Source organism: Xenopus tropicalis, chromosome 6 (assembly GCF_000004195.4).
Source record: "Xenopus tropicalis strain Nigerian chromosome 6, UCB_Xtro_10.0, whole genome shotgun sequence".
In the NCBI taxonomy this organism is placed as follows: Eukaryota; Metazoa; Chordata; class Amphibia; order Anura; family Pipidae; genus Xenopus; species Xenopus tropicalis.
In genome coordinates this window covers 52,201,587-52,225,783 of record NC_030682.2, presented here as the reverse complement: position 1 = coordinate 52,225,783, position 24,197 = coordinate 52,201,587, and the positions used below count along the sequence as shown (strand labels likewise).

The following is a 24,197-nucleotide window of genomic DNA, read 5'->3' as shown; positions in this document are numbered from 1 at the left end:
TATTAAAATGAATTGCAGTGGTGCAAATTAGCACCTTTGTTAGAATCTCAATGTATAAGGCCAGGTTAAGTCTCTGTCTGACTCTAATGATATTTGCTCTTTATGTATTTCGTTTTCCTTTTTAGGGGACATATTTATCTTATAGCCGTCACTTATGTTAATTCATTTACCATTCTGCAGATTATATTGTTGAATTGAAATATCCTTATAGATTACAGTGAGGTTTATATTGACCCATATATGTATGAAAATTATTGGCACTGACATCTCCGTTGTTATTTTTCCCAAAGGATGGTCTGTTTCCCTGAATATTGATGATTTGCTTGATCCTATTAATATATCTTAGAATGAACTGTTGTGAGAAACCCATTTTGCTCGGTTTTCTATTTTCTTTTGATATCGTAAATACAGACTGGCTCTGTTTTTGGTCTGTTGACTAAATATTCTTTGCAGAGATTACATAATGTACTGCTGTGTGAAATCAATTTTCAAGCTGTGGAAAAGCCGAAAGCAGCAGGTTTACTGTTCCTAGGCTGCAAGAATGAAATCCCTTCTCTATACGAGACTTAGAAAAAACCAAAGTTCAACCTTTGTGCATGCAGACAATCTGAATAAACCTTTCCTTGCCCCCTTCTCAAAGAGAACAAATAAAATCTCAAACTAAATGTCACTCCCCAGCTTAATAACATCCCAGTGTATGAGAGAGGACAGTTCGAAATGCTTTTCACAAAATACAAGTGAAATGAACCATATGGGGATAATAACATCCCGGATGTATTTTTGCAGTCATTTTTCTTCAATATCTGAAAAAACTTTCCTTAGTTTATTGCATGCTATCATAATAATCCTCTGTTAATTAGGCATAAGTGCCAAAAAGTGACCCAGCGCTTTAAAATAATATTATAACAAACAGGGGTCTCACTATAAAATGACCAACACATGAACTAAGGGTTAATGAAAGAAACAGTAGGATAAGAGGGCCCTGCTCAAAAGGACAATCTAAAGGAATAAGTAACAACTGAAAAGAATTGGTGTTGATTCTTAATTGCTTATGACTTGATAATTCAGGGTGCACTTTTACTGCCAGTGAATTTGGCGCTTCTGGAACTTTTACAGTTTTCGAACATTTTGCGGTCTTCCATAATATAAGCACATACAGTATATCAGAAACATAAATTGTTTTATGCACAGAAATACAGGTGATTTGGAAAGTTTAGTGTCTCTTGAATGTTCCAATACCAAATATATATAGTTTTGTGGATATTTCTCACTTGCATAGGACAAAAACTTCCAGCAGTACACTACCAGATTTCCAAAGCATTGCTCCAGAAAGCTGCATAAATTGGATTTATAAGACAAACATTCCAATAACAGTAGGTTTACCCTAGAAAACTATACATTTTTGGAAAGAACAGATTCTGATGAAAAACTGTCTGTTTTCTCCAAGCTAAGTTGCAATGCTTTCCTAAATTTGTCTGTTTTTATAAAAATTGTGAAATTTTGAAAAATTGCTTTGAAGCTTCCAGTCTACAGTGTCTTATATCCTACAGGTCATAAAGTAACTAGATAAAACATCCTAAAATGAATGCCAGGGGTCCACTAAACAGTTTGTTGCCAAAACAAGGGGCCCCAAGGTGAAGATACCCCCTATCATTTCTGTCATTTTAGCTCCTGCAAAATCAATACATTTACATCAAGTTATGCAATAAAGCTACAAAAAAGTATATATATTTGGAAAGTACGAATTACCTTGAATCCAGAATGGGTACATGTGTCTTTCTACTCCAGAGTACCAAGCCGCAAAGCTTTTCTAAATTTGTCAATTTTGATAACATTTCTGAAAATCACCTCACAGCTTCCCATTTGCAGCATCTTATCTCCCACATATCATTAGGTACCAAGACAAAATAAAACATCCTAGATATGAATGCCAGGGGTCCACTGAACAGTTTGATGCCCACTGTACATAGGTTTATGAAAGTATATGGCACTTAGAGACCCAATAATAAACATTATGCACACTAATTTTATGGCTTACATTTATCTAACCATAAACACAGAGCTAGTTTTATGTGTGGTAAAAGCTGAAAAAAGTAAGGTGACCCCTGAAAACCATGTATATTTAGAAAGTACACATTCAGACAAATCCTAATTGGGTAAATATTTCTTTCTACACCAAACTAACAAACTGCAAAGCTTTCCTAAGTTAGGGGTTTTGATGGCATTTCTGACAATCACCTACAAACGTTGCAATTTGCCTCATTTATCTCACACCGTTTCTTTCATACAACAGAGCATCACCCCAAATATGAACACACAGGTCTACTGAACAGTTTTATGCCCCATATGCACCAAAGTATGTGGTATGTACGGACCCTGAATAAAAACATTGCTTATAGATTTTTCTCACCTGTCAAATCAGTTTCTGCAAAAAGAACCCAATGACACCCTTAACTGTACAGAGACCCCCAGAAAACTATATATTTTGGGAAAGTACACATTCAGACAAATCCAAAATGGGTAAATATTTCTTTCTACCCCAAATTACCAAATAACAAAGCTGTCCTAATGTTTTGATGGCATTTCTGGAAAATCGCCTAAATTTGTTGCAATTTGCCACATTTATCATGCAGAATTTCTTAAAATAGCACATCACTCTAAATGTGAACACCAGAACACTTTGATGACAAATTATGACAACACATTTGAAAATAGCACATGACAGCATATTTTGTGCTATAAGACCCCCTAGCTGTACAGACACCCTCAGAAACCCAGGTAAAGACATTTTTTACAAAAACCAAAGCTTTCCTACATTAGCAGTTTTGATGGCAGTTCTAAAAATTACTTAAAAATTTGCAGCAGTTTGCTTAATTTATCTCTGCTAAACAGACCTCAAATGAAAATAGTGCATATGAATTTTCTCGCCTGCCAACTCAGCTTCTGCAAACAGAGCCACAACCAGTGTATTTTGTGCCGTAAGACCCCCTAACTGTACACAGACCCCAGAAAACCATATATTTTTGGAAAGTGCACATTCTCACAAATTCAAAATAGGTAGTTTGGTATAGGTTAATACCAAACTACAAAATGGCAAAGCTACTTTGGGAATTGGGGGCACATTTAATTCTCTGGACAGACAGTAAAAGCCTCCAGTGCAGAGAGAAAGCCTTTACTGCAAAGAATGTAGGTACTACATTTTTGGCAGGTAAAGGGTTAAATAGGCATCTAAGAAGTGCAAGTGATCAATAAATGTTAAAAAGAGTGCAGAAGATATATTTAATTGCAGCATAGAGAAATGGTGGAAAAACAAGCATATGGGCGTCTGTTTACTAAAGTTCTTAAAATTTGTCAATAGACTATTGCCTTTTATAGTTTCAAATAAAAAATCGCTGCCCCCATGTTTTGTCTTGCGATGAGCGGCGATACTAAAGCAAGCGTAGCAGTTAGTTTCTGCATTATTTCTGGCGAGTTGGAAATAATAATAATAATACATTTATAAGTATCATTATTCCCCAGTGCATTTTCACTGCTCATGTTTGAAAACTGACTTTATATCGCTCTCACTATACAGTTTCTGACTTTGTGTCACATATGTCAGGTGGTGATAAAAATTGGCGATAATTTTGTCTATATTTCGTGACAGTTCTGCCGATAATCTTTAGTAAACAAGCAAGACAACTTACATAGCAAGCAAACCTAATTCTTCTTCTAGTTTAGTATTTTGCAGTTGGGTTTGAGTTTATAAATGAGCATTTTCATTTTTTAATATGGTTCAGAACCAACAAATCAAATAATCATCTTACTACATAGAAGAAGAATTGATGAAAATGATGAAAACATTCAGTTTGTTTAAAGGACAATGAAAGGTTAATATAAATTAAAAATAAGTCTAAAGGCATTTTAAGTACTTACTGCATATCTAAATTCCCAGATCCCTGCTTGCTTCTCTGAGATATGGTGCTGGCAGCCTACAGCAGTGTGAAGACTACAGTGACACTGAAATCTCTCTCCCCTTCCTGTAGGCTGCCAGCGGCAGCCTTCCTATTCTCTGAGCATGTGTGTAACTTGATCCTGTCTCCTGTTCTGGGCTACACATGCCCACCAGCCAATCAGAAGCGGATCTGGCAGAGGGAAGGGGGGGAGGGAATGAAACACATGTGCAGTATGAAGCAAAGCAAGGAGGGAAAGGAAGGGAGAAACCCTTAATAGAGATGGCTGCCTGTTCTAGAAAATGTGAAGTAAGTGTGACTGAGTAAATATTTGATTAGATGAGCCAAAAGTGTGGACTATTGGGCAGTATGCTTTTTAAATTTTGACTTGCATTCTCCTTTAAGGAAAAGGAAATAAACATATTTTTAAAAGTTGGTATTAGAGCGCAGAATACAGATACAAATAAGATTGATGACGGGTAAAACGAACACATTGAATAATGAGCATACACTACACAGTTTAATATGTTTAAACATTCAGGAAATTCTGCTTGACAGAAGTGTATTTACTTGAATGTTTTGACAGACTGAGCTTTCAGTTAAAACCACAAACAGCATACAGTTTTAATATGTACATTAGAAAGATTTACTTTGTTATAATTCAGTGCTCATATTTATTTGCAGAGGGGCTAGCTTCCAATAAATATATGTGCCATCTGTAATGATCACAGTTTCTAATAGCATTGAGCTAATAATGAAACTGATGCTTGCTTTTTATCATTTTGCTTTCTATCCAGGGATCAGATTAACCATTCAGAGCAGGGGGTATTGATTAGATAGCTTTACTTCCTCTGGCTAGCACCACGGTATGTCAAGGTCAACTATAAAACCTTCAAATTGGAAGTCAAATAGTATACAATTGAACTTCTGTGAAGAAAACCAGATTCAACTCAAAAGACCATAAGACAAACTAGAACTTAAAGGGCCAGTAACATAAAACATATGCATTTAAATATGTTGGTCACCCTACACTGTTGTATGCATTAGAAACTTTATATATAAATAAGCTGCTGTGTAACCACAGGGGCAGTCATTCAAGTTAGGTTTCGTACGATATTATCGGTGCGTGTATGGCCACCATAAAGGATAAAAATGTTCCCATATAAAATAGGGCATTTGTTGCCTAGAAATACTTTATTTCTAGGAGCAAAATCAACAGAAGTTTTAAATGTAAAAAAAAAAATATTTTTTTCTGATAGTACTGACATCCAGTTATGATAAACCCTAATGTTTTAATGCAGAGTAGTAGTAGGAGAATAGTATGGTTTGTATTTATGATATGTTTCAAATAATTAAACATCCATACTGGCAATTTTCTGGCAGAAGGCTTGTCACTTAATGACCATTAAATAATAAACAATAAATGTCCGTGGAACATTATTTGTTTTTGTAAGCAATTTTGTTTTTACATACCACAGTAGGTTTAGGGGAGCTATATCCCTTTATTTAGCTGGAGTGCAATACATAGGTATTGTGCTAAATATATATACTTTTAATCATGAAAAAATCTGTAGTTTTTGTTATTTCTTGAGCTAAAAGGTGATGGCACACGAGGAAATTAGCGACTCATGATAAATCTGCTCTACCAAGGGCAACTAATCTCCTGAAAAAGCTTTCCCACTGACAATAATGTAAATCTCTAGTGGGAAAACATATGAATTTTATTTTTGGTGGGGAAGCATTTACAGTAGATTAGTTGCCAGTGGAATAAATTTATCGCAAGCAACTAATCTCCCCATGTGCCATCACCCTAAAAGTGTCAAACAGGAAAATTGAAGCTACACCATGTTGGCCTATGTCTTAGTTAGGCCTGGGTTTCGACTTCTGTGTCCATCTCTTGGTACAGTTTTTGGGCTCAAAACCTCTTTGTATAGTTTTGTGTATTTATGAAGCATTGTAAAAGGTAAAGAATATACATTTTATTTTGCATTTTTTTGATTGTACTGACTGACTGTAGTGGCTTTTAACTGTTAATATTCATCAAGAGAGGTGGGTTTTTTTTTATTTACAAGTAAATTGCATTGTTGTGTGCTTTTGCCAGCAGGAGCAAAACATAAATATATTTCTTTCTATTCCACCAGCATTAATAAAGTATTTGAGAAGAGAGTAGCCAATTAGAAATTAGAATTCTCAAGTGCATGGACATTCCCTCCTGATGAACAGCACGTCTCATTAACAAGATATGGAACTTAATTGCATGTATGAGCGTTTTCTAGTCAGCATGTTCAAAGTCCCAACAGACAGAGCAGAGGCTTATCTAAACATCTCACCTTATGGCAATTAGACCCTAATACACTATTTTGTGTGTAGCATTAAAAACTGCTCATTTACACATGCTTCCTATCCCTTTAGTATTGATCGCTGTGGTTTTCAAAGTCTTGTGGCAACTACTGTAATGGTCTGGAAATGCTAAAATTAAATGTTGTGCAGTTTTAAATGACTTTGTTTTACCATTTTCTACAGTTATTCATATCTTTCCCTTATTGAGATATCTATAGCCATTATTTTCTCTCAAAAGTATGAAAGTGCTTTGTGTTTTTCAGCACCGCACACTTTATTCCCTTGAAACAGTCACTACTCTTTTTTTTTGGCTGACTGAATAAATCCTTCGTTAGCAATGCTTTGATATGAATGAAATATCATGGTAGTATGGATGTAGCTAACTATGTTTGACATTGATCTGGATTCCCAAATGTACTGTTATTTGCACACAAGACCAAGAGCCAGTCAGAATAAACCAGCAGAATTCAAATCAATGCTAGTGGCAGAGTGAATACTAAAGACAACATTGAAGCAAAGCAAGTTAGTAAACCTCTGCACACTTAATTACATTGGTTAAACAGTGAGTTAAGAATGGGCATAGGAATAGCTTTATTTTTAATAAGCTAACTACTTAATGTTTTATCACTAGACAAACTAGAGAAACCCTATTAAAGGCACATTGTTTAACCTGGTCCAATAATTCATAGCAACCAACCCAGCTGATTTACTAACTAATTTAGTTGATCAGTAAATGCTACCTGCTTATTGGTTACTAGACCTGTGTCAGGACATGTTAGGTCTAGAACCTGGAGCCTTATGTTTACATAGCTTTATTTTTCCTGACTAGCATAATTTTGAATTATTTCTTAAGGTGGCAAGTCCCCTTTAATGGGCTATTTAAAATTGAACCTACAGATGCAGCCAAGTTTCTTTACCATGTTGTCACATTATAGGGCTTGATTCACTAAGGTGCGTTAAAACGTAAAAAGAATTTGCGTCTTAACACACAATTCACTAAAAGGATATTTGCGTTAATTTAGACGCAATGCTGTTTGCATTACTTAAGTCGCAAAGACTATTTTCGTGTGGTATTTGACGCAACGCGCGCTAATTAACGCATACCGCTACTTAACGCACGTGCGCTACTTTTCGCTCACGCCATATTAGCCATATACATCATTACGTTTGTTAAACTACTTTTTTTTTTAAATGACCATTTCCCTGCAAACTGGAGGCTACATCACTCTAGGGCCAACACGTACTTGAATAAATCACACTGCAAAGTCCTTATTGTGTTGCCAAAAGCTCATGAACTGTACTTTTCTATAATTACCCCCTGCCCCAAGTAGGTGTTAATTTTCGCATAGACTAATGCGATATTTAGCGCGTCTAAGTGTTTGTGAATCATGCATTAGTATTATTTCTTAGCGCTAATTAACGCAATGCGGTAAAATTAATGCATGCGGTTGCACACGAATTAACGCATGCGATATACGACTTAACGCATGCGATAATACTTTAGCGAATGACGCGTTTTTTTCCACGTCTATTTTAACGCAAAAAAGCATTCAATAAGCCTATTGCACTTTAGTGAATCAACCCTTATTTCTCTTCCAGATAACAAAGGGAAAAAAAATACCAAAATTTGTCACCAGGTGGCACATGGTTTATGGCATTTGGTATTGTGTTTTGATGGCAAGTCTTTGCACTCTAGCACCATCTAGAGGCAGGATTTAACACTTGAAAATGGTGTCTGGACATGGTGAGACAAAATGTGAAAACTTGCTGGCTGCATTTTTTTTCTAAGGAGGATCATTAAGTTATGTTGGTGATTTAGGCCTTGTTCCATTGAGTTCTGGTGTTCTGTATGTTTTCTCACTCTGTTCTGATATTAAAGGAGAACTCACCCCCCCCCCCTGTATATGGGATGTTTCAGTTGAACAGCTTAAGAAAAATACATCTGACCCCTCCCAAACGTAAATACATTAGAAATTACCTCTAGGCAATTGCAGACAAAATTGCATCCCAGCGTTCTTTAACAGCAGCACTCCCCCACCCTTCCCTTGGTTGCAGTAGCGACACTGACTTGTGCAGCAAATCTTCCTAACAATTGATATAAGGGCACAGCTAACTCTTGTGCATGAAGGCTGTCATAAAGTGCAGACGACGTGGGCAAACGACAACCAGAAAATATAGGCAGCAAAGATGGTGCCCGCGAAGAGCTGCAGTCTGTAACACAAACAAAGAAGCATGACCGTCAGCCTGTGTACATGTATTTATAAAGTCAATATAGCGATTCACTTGGGGGATTAGTTACTTATGCAGTGGTTGTGTTTTTTAAGAAAATGTATGAAGGGTTTAGTTCTCCTTTAAATCTTCTAAACTCAAAATATGAATATGGCTATAATATTAACACCCGCCAGGTTCAGCAGCCCTATAACAGTAATGATCACAAGGCTGCAAGGTAAATACAGTTAAGTTAATACAGGGCATCTGCATAAGAAGACACATTAGGTTGACAGGTTAACTAATTGGTCCTCTTTAAGACAAAACATTTATCAGTTACTTAATTCCTGGCTTGAAAAAAAAAATATAAAAAAACAAAAATTGCATTAGTTATATTGAAATGAGCTAATGGAATAAACTTTTATATTATATCAATGAGCTGCTTATTAAATTGCACAACTGCTTTTTAAAGAGATTTTCCAAAGTAACAATACAATTCATTTTTACTCTTTTATTTTAGCGATAAAATGTTTCCAGTCTATGGTTTTGGTGCCCGAATACCTCCGGATTTCAAGGTGGGATATCACTGTGTCCTTTGCTTATTTATTTTTATATTTATCTTATGTAACAAAGTCAGTCTCTCAAAAAAAATGCTGAGATATTTTCAGAATCACTTTTCATATTAATTTGTGGGAATTTCAAATTCCCAAGAAACACTTGCACTCAGGTATTCTAAAAAATAATATGATGTTAGTCTGTATTGCCGAAAAGACACTGGTGAGTTGGCACACCATCCACTGACTGGCAGAAGGACATTGGGAGAAGTAAATAAGTATAAAGCAGGGAAACAATCTAATGATGAAGGCAAAATATACAGAGTTAGCTACACCCTTACAGAAGTATGGGAAAGCCCTGAAACAAGTATATAATAATATATTTACATCAACATTGTCTAAATTTAAACAGCCATGTCGGAAAAAAAAATTGTAAATCATCTTCATTTTAAATGTTTAGTGTTGAAGCTAGTGACTATATAAGCTGTGGATCTCTGCTGCTAAAAGTCTCTCGCTTTCTGATGCCTCTTTAGAAGGGATCAGGACACCAACTTGCACTCTGCCCAAACAGGAAGTTCACACTGAACTGGTTACTGCTCTGGCCTTCCCTCTCCTGCTTCATTTCCATTGAGTTGATCTGACTGGGTGAATATTGGCAGCCAATGGTATCAAAGATATGCAAATGAATCAGGGGAGGGAAGTCATGAGCACAACCAATCCAGTGTGAACTTTTTTGTTTGGCTACCTGCCAAGTCTGGAAAAGAGAGCAGAGAGTCTGATCCACAGCATATTTGGTCTGTAGCTTCAACTAAATATCCCCTTTAAAGGAACATTTTAGTGTAAAAATGAAACTCTGTAAAATAGATAGACTGTTGAAAATATTTCTAATATTGTTAGTTTGACAAAAATGTAATCTATAAAGGCTGGAGTGAGCAGATGTCTAACATAATAGCCAGAACACTACTTCCTGCTTTACAGCTTTGTAACCTCTTAGCAACTTTAGGGGAGGCCACATGGGACCTGTTCAGTTAGTTTGTGAGCAGGCAGGTCAGATTAAAAAAGCAAACTAACTGAACAGTCACTGATTGGTTACTGACTGCTAACAGCTTAGAGAGCTGTAAAGTAGGAAGTAGAGTTCTGGCAATTGTGTTAGACATCCGTTCACTCCAGCCTTTGTAAATTACATTTTTGCCTAACTAACTATATTGAAAGCATTTTTTTATTTTGCACAGTCTATCTGTTTTACCCAGTGTCATTTTTACACTGAACTGTTCATTTAAGCTAAACACCAAAAGTAAAATACAAAATTAAATGTGAACATGACATAAAGTTCTTTAGTGTACTCTAATTTTTAACATGCCATAACCTGAATTTTAAGATCAATAAACCCATTTTTACATGAATGCAGTTAAAGATATTTGAGCTGATTGTTTAATATACGTAAAGTTTGGTTTAAACAGCAAAGTATTATATTAAGCATGTCAAAACAGGTCCATGTGATAGCTCAACATTATCTTTTTGATTTCCCCTATGTAAAATAATTACAAATCAAACAAATAAAAAAAAACAATTTGCTCTTGTAACAGCTGTGCAGGAGCTGCATAAATATTAACAGAAGTAAGCATATTTAATGCGATAATTGCACTTTGTTTTACTAGTAAGTTCAGTTAATATTTACTACAGTTTACTTACAGACTAGTGGAAAGATGCATTGTAGTGTAGTAGTCATTGTAAAATAGCTCTGTTGTCCTAATTCTAACTGAAAAATATTGGTATTGATTTATTTATCTATTTATTTATTTATTTTTAATTTAGGTTTCCCATGATTTTGCCATCAATTTTAATGAGGACAACCCAGAATGTGCAGGTAATAACCAATATGACTATACTAAATAGATAAATGTACATGTTATACTGCATATGTGGGTACAAATAAATAAATGAATCTCTGAATATAACAGGACAAAGGTAAAAGCTGAGTTTTTTTGTTGATCATAAAACTTAAAGATGACTTCCAGCACAGTATAAAAAAGGTACCTAATGGAATAACTCTTATTTTTAAGTATTCTTACTTTTATTTGACAGTATGTTAAAGGCAACTTGTAATTAACTAATGGCCCTCTTTCCGCATGCAGTGTCAGCACATGTTCCGCTCAGCATATCTTTTCAGGCCTAACTCTTAATCTTACAAGAATTGCTTCTGTCTCTGAACTCAGCACTGCTGGAATGGCCAATCAGCCTCCTCTTCCTTTCCTAAAAGTAGTATTCCTGTGTAGCCCTATACTGCTACTGAAGGAAATCTTGCACTGATTTCCATGTTGTTTTGATGCTACAGGAGTCCTGTGCCTCCGCTACAGGGGAGAACAGGTACACTGCACCCAGTTGTAGAACAGATTGGGCTGCATTGCCCCTCCCTGGGAACTTCTCTGATCTGCAGTCACACACAGAGATAAAGTTGATATGTTTATTTGCAGGACTCTGTACCATTAAATAACTTTGATACATACAGCCTGCCAGCCAGGAGTTACTTCATGTAATACTACAGATGATTTGATCTTGGTTTTGGTGGGGAGGATCCCCACCTATGTGGCAGTTTCTTCTGAGCCCTAAGAAAGACTCCCTTCGGCTTTCTGTGCCTGAAAAGAGCATACTTTGTTCTTCAGAGCCCTCTGTTCTTCAGAGCCCTTACTTCCGCACCCTAAACAGAGTGCGCTTTTCTGCCACTGGGGTTCCCCATTGACTTCCCACGCACAGTAATAGCTGGGGTCTAACAGCAACAACTTTCTCTCACACTGCTGCTTCTCTCCCAGCACTTCCTCTGCAGGGCTATTCCCACCCCTCCCTGCACGAAACAATAGAGAGAAGCTGTGATGCTGGTCTATGCCCCCCCCCCCCCAACCTGTGAATATGGATGAATCCTGTTTATTTAGATTCCACATACCCACTGAGACTGGGGAGTGGGCTATAGTAAAAGGTGGGTATCACTATAGTACTCCGTGGGGTTGATTCACTAAAGTGCGTTAAAACGAGCGCTATTTATAGCATGCGTTAATATTTTTATTGCTTCTTATTTTTTGTGACTTAACGCTCGATTCACTAAAAGGATACTTGCATTAATTTAGACGCGATGTTGTTTGCGTTATTTAATTCACAATGAGCGTTTTTCTTGCGTTATTTTCTGCACGTGCATTAATTCCCGCTGTGCGTGATATATTTTGCCCCTTGCTATAACGCACGATTTAACGCACGTAACCATTACGTTCGTAAAACTACTTTTCTAAAAATGACCATTTCCCTGAAGGATCGGGCCAACACATACTTGAAAAAATCCCACTGCAAAGTCAGTGTTGTGTTGCCAAAAGCTCACCAACCACAATTTTCTTTAAGCAGGTGCGACTAATGAGATATTTAGTGCGTCTAACACTTCATATGTGTTTGTGAATAATGCGTTAGTATTATTTCTACGCGCGAACACATGCGTTAAAATTAATGCACTGCAGTAGTGCGCGATTTAACAAATGCGGTATTACTTTGATGAATCGGTCGTTATTTATCGCGTCAATTTGAACGCAAAAAAACATGCGATAACGCTTAGCGACCTTTAGTGAATCAACCTCCATATCTGCTGGTTTCCCAGGGTAGTAGGTAGTACTCCTTCTGGCCCGTTTATGGGCAGTTGCACAAAAATAGACACAACTTGTTACTCGCATTTATTAAAGGTTCTTGGTATGTCAGAAATGCTCTTTGCACTTCGCTACGTTTGCCAATGGTGCCTGCTTGTCTGTCCTGTCTCTTCCACATTCGAGCTGGTTGTAATTACCTCTAAGGGCTGCGTCGACTAGGGTAACAAAATTGTATTCAGTGAATCTTGCAAAAATGTCAAAATAATGCCAAAAATTACACACTTTGTATCCTGATAACTGTTCCTGTCTAGTCTATCCTGATGAATCACGTACCAATCTGAAATGGCAATACGCATACTGCACTTGTCTTTAGTAAGCTTCTCTCCATACCAACTACTTGCAACGGCTTTTGCAGTCTTTGTTCTGACTTAGGGACCCCCTCTGCTCAGTTCCCGCCTTGATTCTTTTTCTCTGCTTAATCACATGTAACCCTTTCTTGGCACACTCACTTGTTTTGGGCTGTATACTTGGTTAAACAGGAAATTTGGTCCTCTGCAGATGAAAGGTACTGGGAAATGGGATTTTAGCTCAGTGCCTCCACCTAGTGGACACTGAGGAGCACACCTCAGGGGGATTCCCACTAGGAAATAATCACACACAGTTTGCAGCAAATATCAACTTTATATAACTGGGTGTAAAGGTAAAATAATTATAACATGCAAACAGTAATAAACCCTGCTTTGGGAAACCTGGATGGTCTTTGAGGACACAGTTCCACACTCCACTCCTGGAGAAAATACCCTTTCCCAGTTCAGTCCTGGCAAAGTCCCTTCCCCTGAGCTCTTTTGGTTTCCCCAGGTAGCGCTACCTGCCCCAAAGTACCTCTCCCTTTGGAATAGGCAGTTGCTCCCACGTAGTAGGCCACAAAAAACACCTGTCCTCACACAGGGGACACACACTGGAGACTTTCAATACCTTCCCTCAGATGGATCACTCACTGGGGATCCGCAGGGGTAAAAGCATGTAACCACAGCGTAGCAGATCTCTCTTAACAGACTGGCACTCAGCAGAGTTCCCATCAGCCGTCACACAGTCACTGCTTACTGGATGGTCTCTGTTTCAACTCTGGCAAAACAACAGGGGATCCCTTCAAAAACTGCTGGATTTTGGCTCCAAACCTAGGCACACCTTTCTTTACCAACAGTGTACTGGGGCATCTAGCCAATCGGGTTCCCCCCCAGTCTGTAGCCAGGCGGGATGATGTCACAGACTGAGAAACAGGGGAAAGAGTTCTGTGATCCCCTACATACATATATTCAAAGCCTAAATGTGAATGAAACTGGAGGTACCAAGCAGGTGAAGAAAATGGCCACATCTTTTATTCCCATTTTATCAAATAAATAGGACCTTGCCAGCCTAACCCATAATTTCTGAAGAGGTAGCTACTATGCTCTGCCGTTCCTCGCTGAATACTTGAATGAGTATTAGCCTGCCTCTACCTACAGAGAGGATGGCCCCAAACACTGCTACCAGCAGGAGCTGCATTACCAACCATGAGAGAAGTTCAGCAGCCCTGCTGCTGGTCCTGGATCTGCAGTGTCTCAATGCTAGGAAATCCAAGCAGGCTGTCACCTAGCACAAGCAGTAGTAGCGTCTGTATCTATCAATCCACCGTGCAGTCACAGGAGAGAACCTCCTTTCTCCCTCTGCTAAAATTACCTGTGTAATACTCTGGCAAGGTCCTACTGCTGCTGTGACAAATAAAACTTAAAATATATTATCATATATCTGCTGTTTTGATCCAGAGGAAGGCAAAAAACCCAACCTAAAGCTAGTGCCAATTATGCTTCAAGAGGAAAAAAATTCCTTCCTGACCCTCTTGGCGATCGGAAACATTCCCTGGATCAAGCAATCGTAGTTAAAATGAATTAAATACAATGCTGACTCTCAAGTTTATACTGTATAAAGATACAGAAAGCACAATATAACAATGCATTCAGGAAAACATCGATATTTAGTTATTAATAGATAATATGAAAACAAAAAAAAGAGAAACTCCTGGCATTTTGCAAAATATGCAAAAAGGGAGTGGGTGGGTGGGATGTTTCTATCTGCTTAGAAGATAACGTAGTGAGTGCTTCTTTTTCTGACATCACATCCCTCTCTTTCTCCGCCCCCCAGGCCAGCTTTCTCCTGCCTTAACTCTTTCCTTCTCACCTAATCACAGTTGAACCTAGTTCTGCCAATCTCTAAACATAAACCAGTGTAATCTGGCTGCTGGTTATTAGGATCCCTTGTCATGCAGCCCCTGTGCTTATTGCTCCAGGGCTTTCCTTTCCCACCCACAACAATGTAAATTGCTGGTGGGAAAGCATTTTCAGGAGATTAGTTGCCCATGGTAGCAAAGCTTTATCTTGGGGGCCTAATCTTGTTGTGTTCCAGCAGCCTTAGGGCTCTGGCACATGGGGAGATTAGTTGCCCGCGACAAATAGGTATGGCATACGCGGCGGTACAATTTCACTGAAATCGCGCCGCCGCATATGCCATCCCACTGGCGATTTACATTTTCGCCAGTGGGATGGCAATCCGGGGAGATTAGTTGCCCGCGAACAGGGAGTTTTGTCGCGGGCGACTAACCTCCCCTTGTGCCAGAGCTCTTAATTGTAAAATTCAGCAAGACAACAGAAGATTAACCCACTAAGGCATGTGACTGAACTACAAAAATGTAAACTGTACAACATATCATTAATCCAACACTACTGACTGCTTCTCACTATATAATGTGCTTGATCTGTCAGTACCCGCTGCTTAATGTACTTGAGGTGCCATCTTAATGTAAATAATATGCTTAGAGTGCCAGAACTTACTTTACAATGTTTTTGTGATGAAAATGCTCACTGCTTCTGACTACTGTATATTCTTGCTCTAACTGTTTAAAGTGCTTGGAATATAGTAGCTTTATAATATGAAAATTGCTAGTAGCTGCAACTAAATTTGGTATTAGGAGCACTCCCTGTGAATGCAAATAGCTTTACCTTCTGGTGGCGCGACTCACTGACGTATGGCCGCATCAATCAATGTAGCTCGTGTAGACAAAGGGGGACCAGCACTTACCTATTTTCACTGCCTTGTTAACTTTATTGTACCATACCAAATTGAAACAATGTTTTGGGCGGTGCACCCCCACCTCTCTATATCGCTAAGCATCAGTTACATTTGCATATTAATACAAAATTCAAAGATAAAACACAGTGTAACAAATTGGTGCAGTCCATATTATGTCCATAAATATGTGATTGAACTGCAAAATTCACATTGCAGTTCGTATAGCAAATCTTCAGGTACATCACTCGAATGTCATTTACAGCAAATATACAATGACCTGCTGGGTTATTCTATCAAATCTTATCCCACCTCTCTATATCAGTAAAGGAGAAGGAAAGTTACAATCACTGGGGGGAGTGCCAAAATATTAGGTACACCCCCCCAGTGATTGTAATCTCTTACCTTATACTCGAGGTTGGAGAAAAATGCACCAGCCCGGGGTATAAGGTAAGCAATTACAATCACTGGGGGGTGTCTAACATTTTGGTACCCTCCAGTGATTTTACCTTTCCTTCTCCTTTAATGATATAGAGCTCTTTTGAAAAAGATGAAAGAAGGAATACAAATAATTAAAAAGTAAAATAATGAAATAGGACACAAAAATGTCCTGAAGGCTTCTTCTGTGTCTTTTTAGACCTGAAACAATGCATCTCTCTTTGCTCTGTGTCTGCTTCCTCTGTATAGTGGGCCTGTGGGTGAGGCACGGTGTGTGTGAAATTGTGGGTTGCTTGCAATTTTTTGCGCATAAGTGGTGATACAGGATGTATTGTTTCCTTTTGAGTACTGAAAGTACCTTACAGGATTAAATTGTCAGATATATTGTTATTTAGAAATCTAGTCTGTGTGGTAATACTCAAAAATGTTTTTTACGTCTGAAAAATAGGCTGATAGAATGGAGTTGCTGGATATGCTTCCTTCTCCCCCTTTAAAACACATTTGTAAAGACTTGTTTCTTACATAGAATATTCAGAATGTTAAATCTATTAATATCTGTAACTTTTAAATTGAGTGGAACATAAATTAGTAGCATATACTAGCATATGATATGTCATAAAAAAGTGTCCTGTGCACTACTCACTTGTATACAGTGCCTGCAATATCATTTGGCAACTGCCATCTGTTGCGCAGATCAGCAGGCCGCCTAGTAAATTATATGTATCAAAAATACATCAACAATACAAAGGAGTGTTTAATTATTGCCTTCTACAGCAGATGTGCGCAGAGACTATTTCTCTTACAGCATAATATAAATTACATTCTCTCAGGATTAGATTTAACATGGTATATTCTGTTAGGGAGCTCAGCATCAGGACGGTGCTCTTTAACCCATTCCTATTTTTTTTTGTAGAGGCAAGTCCCTTGTATTTAAATAGTATACATAATCATTAACAGTCCAGCTTCCAGTTGCTTGTTTTATAAATTCCTGCATGAAAGATTCTTACATTCACTTTATAATAGCTACATTCCTTAGTGAACACAATTTTTATATATATAGGTAAAAAGCTTGCCTTAAATGGCAGAAAGATGCAGCTAATATTTGAAATCTTGGTCCACATAAGTATTGGGTCATATCTGTCCTATAAGCTACCCTAAAACAAGACAACAAATAACCATTTTTTATTAGTAAAATAAAATCAAAATCAAATAAAATGTATTGTACATCTGCCATACTACAAAATTATTTACTGGAATTATTTTTCTTAGGAATACAAGGAGTAGTAGAAGCCTACCAAAACTGCCTCCCAAAGTTACAGCTCTATGGACCAACAAATATTGCGCCTATAATTCAGAAAGTGGCAAAGGCTGCATCGGAGGAGACAAATACTATGGAAGCTACGGTGAGGAAATCAGAACAAAGATATTAACATTGTAGAGATTTTAACAAAAACACTGTGTATCAGTAAATCAATAAATTGGTAAATTATAGAACTTTGTAGTTCCCAGCCAGTCCATCTTCTCCTGCCTTTACAGCTGTCTTTTCCTCCAATAAATGGTGTTACAAAGGTATGGACAGATAGGGTTGAGGGGGCAAGCGGGATTAGTCATTATTGTTCATTATTGAGCGAGATAACACTCCAGTTGGAAGGTGGTAAATGGTGAGGTTGAGCATACCTGACACATAAAAGTACTGACATAATAAATTGCATAAAGAAAAGAGGAGACATGGCACAAATGGAGTATAAAGGAGGGACCAGTGATGTGTAGGGAGGGGAGTGAAGAGGGAATGAAGAAAGTGGAAGAACTTTGAGAGTAAATTCAACTATAAAGTTGTGTAATAGATGCACAAAAAGCTGTAATGTAACGACTTTGGGCTGAAGATATTCTTTAACCAATAGAACAACATTTATTTAACCAGCAAAGCATTGCTGTAATCTATGTTGCACATAAAACCTTTAGCTTTAAACATGAGTAACAGTTAAATTAAGCATTTGCCAATAATCCATATCAGAAGAATTAAGTGCAAATTATGCATAACAGCGTAACTATGCAAGTTGCTTAAAATTATTACAGAACAGATATAAGGGCACATTGGTCTGCCAGTGCAGTGAGCAAAATGCAATTTCAGGTGCGATGGCAATGATTTTTCCTACAATGCAAGTTTTTCCCAGAATTCTAATGTCATTGCACTTACAAAGTGGGTCATGACCTTGACACAATTGCTCTGTGCCTACTACATCCAAATCGCCAAAATGAACACAACTGCGTGTGCACTTCATTTGAAATTTTCTGCAGTTGCGCCAAATATCTTTGAAGTCTGTCTGGCATCGTTTCCAGTGTTCAGCGTGCAAGTGACATGTGCACCCTATACTTTCTGTGTGACTGAACTGTAATAATAAAACAGTACCTTGTACTTGATCCCACATTACCCTACTCTTGTTTCTTATTTTGTTTCAGCAATACTTTATCCTGTTGATCCTCACCGATGGCGTTATCACTGACATGGCTGACACTAGAGAAGCCATAGTTCATGCCTCTCATCTCCCCATGTCAGTCATCATTGTAGGAGTTGGTAATGCAGATTTCAGTGATATGCAGATGCTTGATGGTGATGATGGAATATTGAGGTCGCCTAAAGGAGAGCCTGTTTTGAGAGACATTGTTCAGTTTGTGCCATTTAGGAACTTCAAGCATGTAAGTAACAGATATCATTAAGGTAGATCAGTGATCCCCAACCAGTGGCTTGGGGGCAACACGTTGCTCACCAACCCCTTGGATGTTGCTCTCAGTGCCCCCAAACCAGGTAGTTTTTTTTGAATTCCTGAATTGTTGGCTCGTTTTGGTTGAATAAAAACAAGATTTACTACCAAATAACACCCCATGTAAGCTGATAATGTGCATAGAGGCTACCTAATGGCCAATCTCAGCCCTTATTTGGCACCTCTATGAACTTTTATGATGTTTGTGTTGCTGTCCAAGTCTTTTTACATTTGACTGTGGCTCATAAGTAAGAAATGTTGGGGACTTCTGTGGTAGACTATACCTTGTTAATTCCCTGAAACATGTATGTGGAATGTGAAAAAGATATTTAAAAATAACTAATTTTGTTGAATGCACTGCAAGTCAACTGAATAAAAAGAAGAACCATGTCATCCATGCTAAATTATATAATACCTCAGATTATTACTGTTTCAATTTCTCCATGCTGTGTCTTTACATTAATGTGTATATTCTGAACATTTAGCCACCTGGTGTCTCACGTTCTTTTTACACTGTAAAAAATTATATCATGATCATTCTAAAATGTCCTAAATATTGGCATCATTGATTAATAAGAAACTAATACACGTGGCTAGTATAAATCATGGAAGTATTTTTATTTAATTAAGTTTATTAAAAAAAAAAAAGATGCATTTACTTACCAAATCAGTGTAAATAATATTATAATAAAACAGCAGTAATGCAAATAATGAAAATGTAAAGAGGAACTTTAAATGGGTTGTTAAAAGTTGGCTGAAATTTCTATGCAACTTTGTGTATAAAGGTGTTCATTTTGCAATGAATATTTAATTCTACTTACCAAAGCATTTTTTGGATATATCTTTTGATTTTTTTACCAAAAACAACCATCTCTGAGAGAAAATTATGCATCCTTTACCAATCTCACCCCAACTGACCTGCAGATTGGGCCCCCAGGCACTACCCTGAGAGCCAATGCTTCAGATTGATCACCCCCTCCAAAATACGACGCACACAAGTTGTTAATGATTTATGGATAAAATAGATCTCCCTTGGATAAAAAAATAAAAATATTTATTTTTTATTTTTGCATAGGAAGAATAAATATACTTATTTTTGTGGTAGGGGTTTAAATCCTTCAGCTATCTTCACAGTTCCATTTCAGAATGCAAATAGGCAGAAGAAATGTATTGTGAGAATTAGGAGGGCACTATAAATAATGCTGTGATATATTTTTGTTTCCTTTGCAGGCATCCCCAGCTGCACTTGCAAAAAGTGTTCTGGCCGAAGTTCCAAACCAAGTTGTGGACTATTACAATGGCAAGGGAATAAAACCAAAATGTATGTCAGACTACGAGTCTTCCAGGACACTAGGACCTTGAATTACTCTGCACAAGTTTACAATGACCCAAAACAATAATCATCATGATAATTATATATAGCACGTTCTGGTGGTTTTTAACTTGATTATACTATATTTTTCTTGCATGTATAGATGGAAGCTTGGATCTGGGTAGCAGTTGTATTGTTCAAGACTTTTTATGAAAGAAAAAAAAATCACAGCATGTTGGCTTGGGGAAAAAAAGGTTAACAGTGTGTGTTTTTTATACTGCTTTGTTGAATTTTTGCAAAATTTCTTATCATATTTAAACTGTAAAGCCTTTTGAAAAAAAAAATGCTGATATGTCAGAGCCAACTATTTGATTTCATCTGCTGGGGAGGACAAAAAGATTTTTTGAAATTTGGCAGGTGCATGGAATATATTTTGCACGTTCGAAAGACCTTTCCAATTTTATAGTCTGTCTTCATTTTTGATCTATTCTTGTAAGTGGCCCGTAAGTAGGCCTACAGATGGCAGTTTAGCACATGTTTAATACAGTGCATTCAGTCCCTAAATATTGTCTGTTGTATCAGTCACTGAACATAAAATGTTTTTATCCTCTGCCAGTTCACACTTCCTAGTTGGGGTAATGTAGGTTTACTAGCTGCTAAATACACTATTGGCAACATTTATAATGTGTGTATATGTACATATAAAAAAAGAAAGGAAAAGTTGACTACATTTTAGCAACAGCAGCTTTTCCATGGGCCTATTTTTTTCTCCTCAACAAAATCTTGGGAAATAAAAATAATGATGGCATATGGAGAATATTTGTTCATAAAAAAGCTTAGCTTAGTGATTCTTATATTCTCAGAACCTTTAGGTTTCCTAAATAGTTTTAGAGGTAAATTCATTACTACTCATACATATTTTTTAATGTATAAAGTCTAATATAAATTCTTTATTCTACAAATATGATTGTGCAAAGTCAAGAGAGAGACTCATGCTAAACTATTTTGATACACAGTTACCTACCAAGCAGACACATTTTCTAGGTTTTAGACCAGATGACATATTTTGCAAAAAGGATAGCTTATATGCAGTCAGAAGTTTATTTTGGCTGGTTTATAGGCCAGAACACATAGAACTACCTACCCAATTACAAAATAGAGGTATCCCAAGTACGTTTGGCCTCTTAGAGTAAGCAATAACCATATTTACCCTAGAAACAGGTACTTTAATGGAATCTATATTGATTTCTTGTGGTTTAGTTGCCGTACTGTCAAGATATGATATATTATTTGATAAGTATATAAGTATAGTATAAGTACATACATTCCCATAAAAATTCTGTACCACCATCTCTACTGTATTTCTAGGTTAAGCAAACATAGAATTTAGATATACAGGTTACCCTGAAAGAACTATCATACTAAAACTGCAGGATTCAGATATATCATTGAGAGAATGCAGGAGGTTGGTGCAAAGGTGCGAAGTGTCCATAAGCCTGAACCACTGATTGATCTTCAAGTGGTCTTGTAAATATATCTGGGATTTGAAAGAATGCATTTGTTTTCTTGTAGTACATTGATTTATAATTCCAGGCTTTTAGCCATCATTAACAAAAGTAACCTCAGCTAATGCCCTATGCCAGAAGTAATTAAGTCACTTCTCAAAACCCCACACTAAGCAAGAACATATGCTAATGTTTCTGCAGTACAAAGTCCTGTTACTAGGAGGTAGTGGTTGTTCTGGGAAATTACTTTGGTAACTTTTATGCCTTAGAGTACTGTTTACAGGCTACCTTCCAGTCAAAATTAAAAAATAACTATGGAATGATGAGAATATATGAGAGATTATTTATGAATGGAATGATGTACAGAATGTTGTGGTTCCTGCACCAATAAGAACACAAATTAGTTGCAGCACGTTTTTTTTTAGTGTAGACGACAGCATCAATAATGGCATTTACATATGATTAACTGAGGGAGAGTTACTAGCTATAGACTGTCATCCCAGTGTTACCTTGATTCCACGCACACAACATGCAACTGTGCACAATTCATCAAACAGGTTGAATAGGTGCACTACCCCCCCCCCCCATTGGGACACTAGGCACAGTGTTCCAGCTCTCACTCCTTATGTGCATGCATGTGACATCACACACATGCGCATAACAAACAGGTAAGAAGACTAGGTTATTCTAAATATATACTCCTACCTAGATGGCATTAGTAGGTAATAATACTTTCTTGCAAGCATGGAAACTTTTTCTCCCAAGTGCCTTGTGCTATTATCCATATTTTTTAATTTAATGGTTTCACAGTCTGCAACCATGACTATAACACAAAAATACCACTACTGGTTGCTACTAAGCATACTGTCAGGCAAGACTAAATCAGCATGTACTCAAAGATCCATGTAGGGGTACCATAGTAGTGCTGCTCTGGACTCTTGCATTTCAAGGCTCACACCCAAAAGCAGCAACTTGTCCAATCGCTACGGTATTAACTATGTACTGGCCTCCTGAACTGCATCACCTTTTTAGCATATATCATGAAAAACAGCATGCAAGTAGCAAGCAGGATGAAATGCGCATATTAGCATCAATATATGTTGTGGTTGTAGTAACTTGCTTTCCCACCACTTAGTAGTGTCACCACCCTCTAGCTAGGCCTGGGAGTCCCCCTTCTGAACAGAGAGGATGACATAGAAGCCCCTATTAGTGGGAAAGAAGGCCCCAGGGAATATAAGTAAGTGAAGTAGCCAGGCTTAATTTGGCACCACAGACCTTATTTATTTTGTGGAATATCAGGGTGCTGTCAGGACACCAACATACATGCAAAAGTTGCAAGCAAGGATCCAGGTTGCAGGAGGCAAGTTAGAGACCTTTTATGCTCTGTCAATGATCAATGGTCAGGCCTAATTTAGGATAGAAAAACGTAGTCCCTCTAGTGGTGGCCCTAAGCAACAAATCATCAGGCTGATGGATCACTTAGGCCTAGACCGTATACTTGTCATCCTGTGACTGGCGTATTAAACTGAGGCACTGTGAGCAATCTTTGGCAAGATTGTAAAGTGAAGTTAGTGAAGGCTATGTTCTAATACTGTATATAAAGGTACAAACAGATACTCACACACATGCATAGTTATACGTGTCAAAATTGAAAGTAAGCACATGAGATGCGCCCTTTATATTACTTTAGTTTCTTTTGTATAGTAGTATAGTAGTTTGCCTGTCTCGGAGAAGTAATAGGATGATGGCTAGAATCAGGCTGTAAGGATAAGTTAATAACCTTTTGGATAAAAGGTTTTTGAAAAATAACCTCTTCCTATTTTGAATAAAATCCTCTTTCTAACTGGAATAAAAGACATGATAATAAATGTATTATCTATTTTAACTTGCAGAAATTCACATAATACATATAACTGGCTCCCTAGATTCAGTTCCTGGCCCTAATGCAAGTCTGCATTTTTTAAACCACAAGAAAATTAAAAAAAAAAAAACAAGCTAAAAATAAAAGGTCTGTCTGCAACTTTCTAAGAAAATTAATATCTACATGCAGGGGTGTTTTCGGCCCCTGATCCGCCTGAGGTGTCCGCTCCGATGCTGCCCCGGCAGCCCCAGGGTGGCTGCATTGCTAGTGTACAGAGCCGAATTTCCGGTTTTTAAACTCGTCTCTTAAAGTTACTAGGAGCGGCTTTTTGCCGCCCCTGGTAACTTTGGGGGTACTGCCCTGCCATCAGAGGCGAGTTTCTCAACTTGCCTCATGGTAGCAGCGCCCTGTCTACATGGTACTAAAAGTTCATATTCACTTTTCATGACCAGCCTCATTAGAGTGACATGGCATGAATATAGAATTAGATTTGATAATTCTAATATAGCGATCTGAATCACTCAACCCACTTTATCCCTTAGTTATATGTATGTCATTAG

General features: G+C 37.5%; 1 protein-coding gene across 1 annotated transcript in view; it reads left to right on the top strand.

The window, feature by feature from the left end:
- Positions 1-23,767, top strand: part of cpne4 (copine IV) — a 180,546-nt gene extending 156,779 nt beyond the window's left edge. The window contains exons 12-16 of the mRNA XM_031904401.1: positions 9,001-9,055; positions 10,850-10,901; positions 17,467-17,600; positions 18,658-18,894; positions 20,190-23,767. Of these exons, the coding sequence (XP_031760261.1) occupies positions 9,001-9,055; positions 10,850-10,901; positions 17,467-17,600; positions 18,658-18,894; positions 20,190-20,321 (610 nt within the window). The 3' untranslated portion in view covers positions 20,322-23,767. The remainder of the gene's footprint in view (positions 1-9,000; positions 9,056-10,849; positions 10,902-17,466; positions 17,601-18,657; positions 18,895-20,189) is intronic.
- Positions 23,768-24,197: the final 430 nt, after the last annotated feature.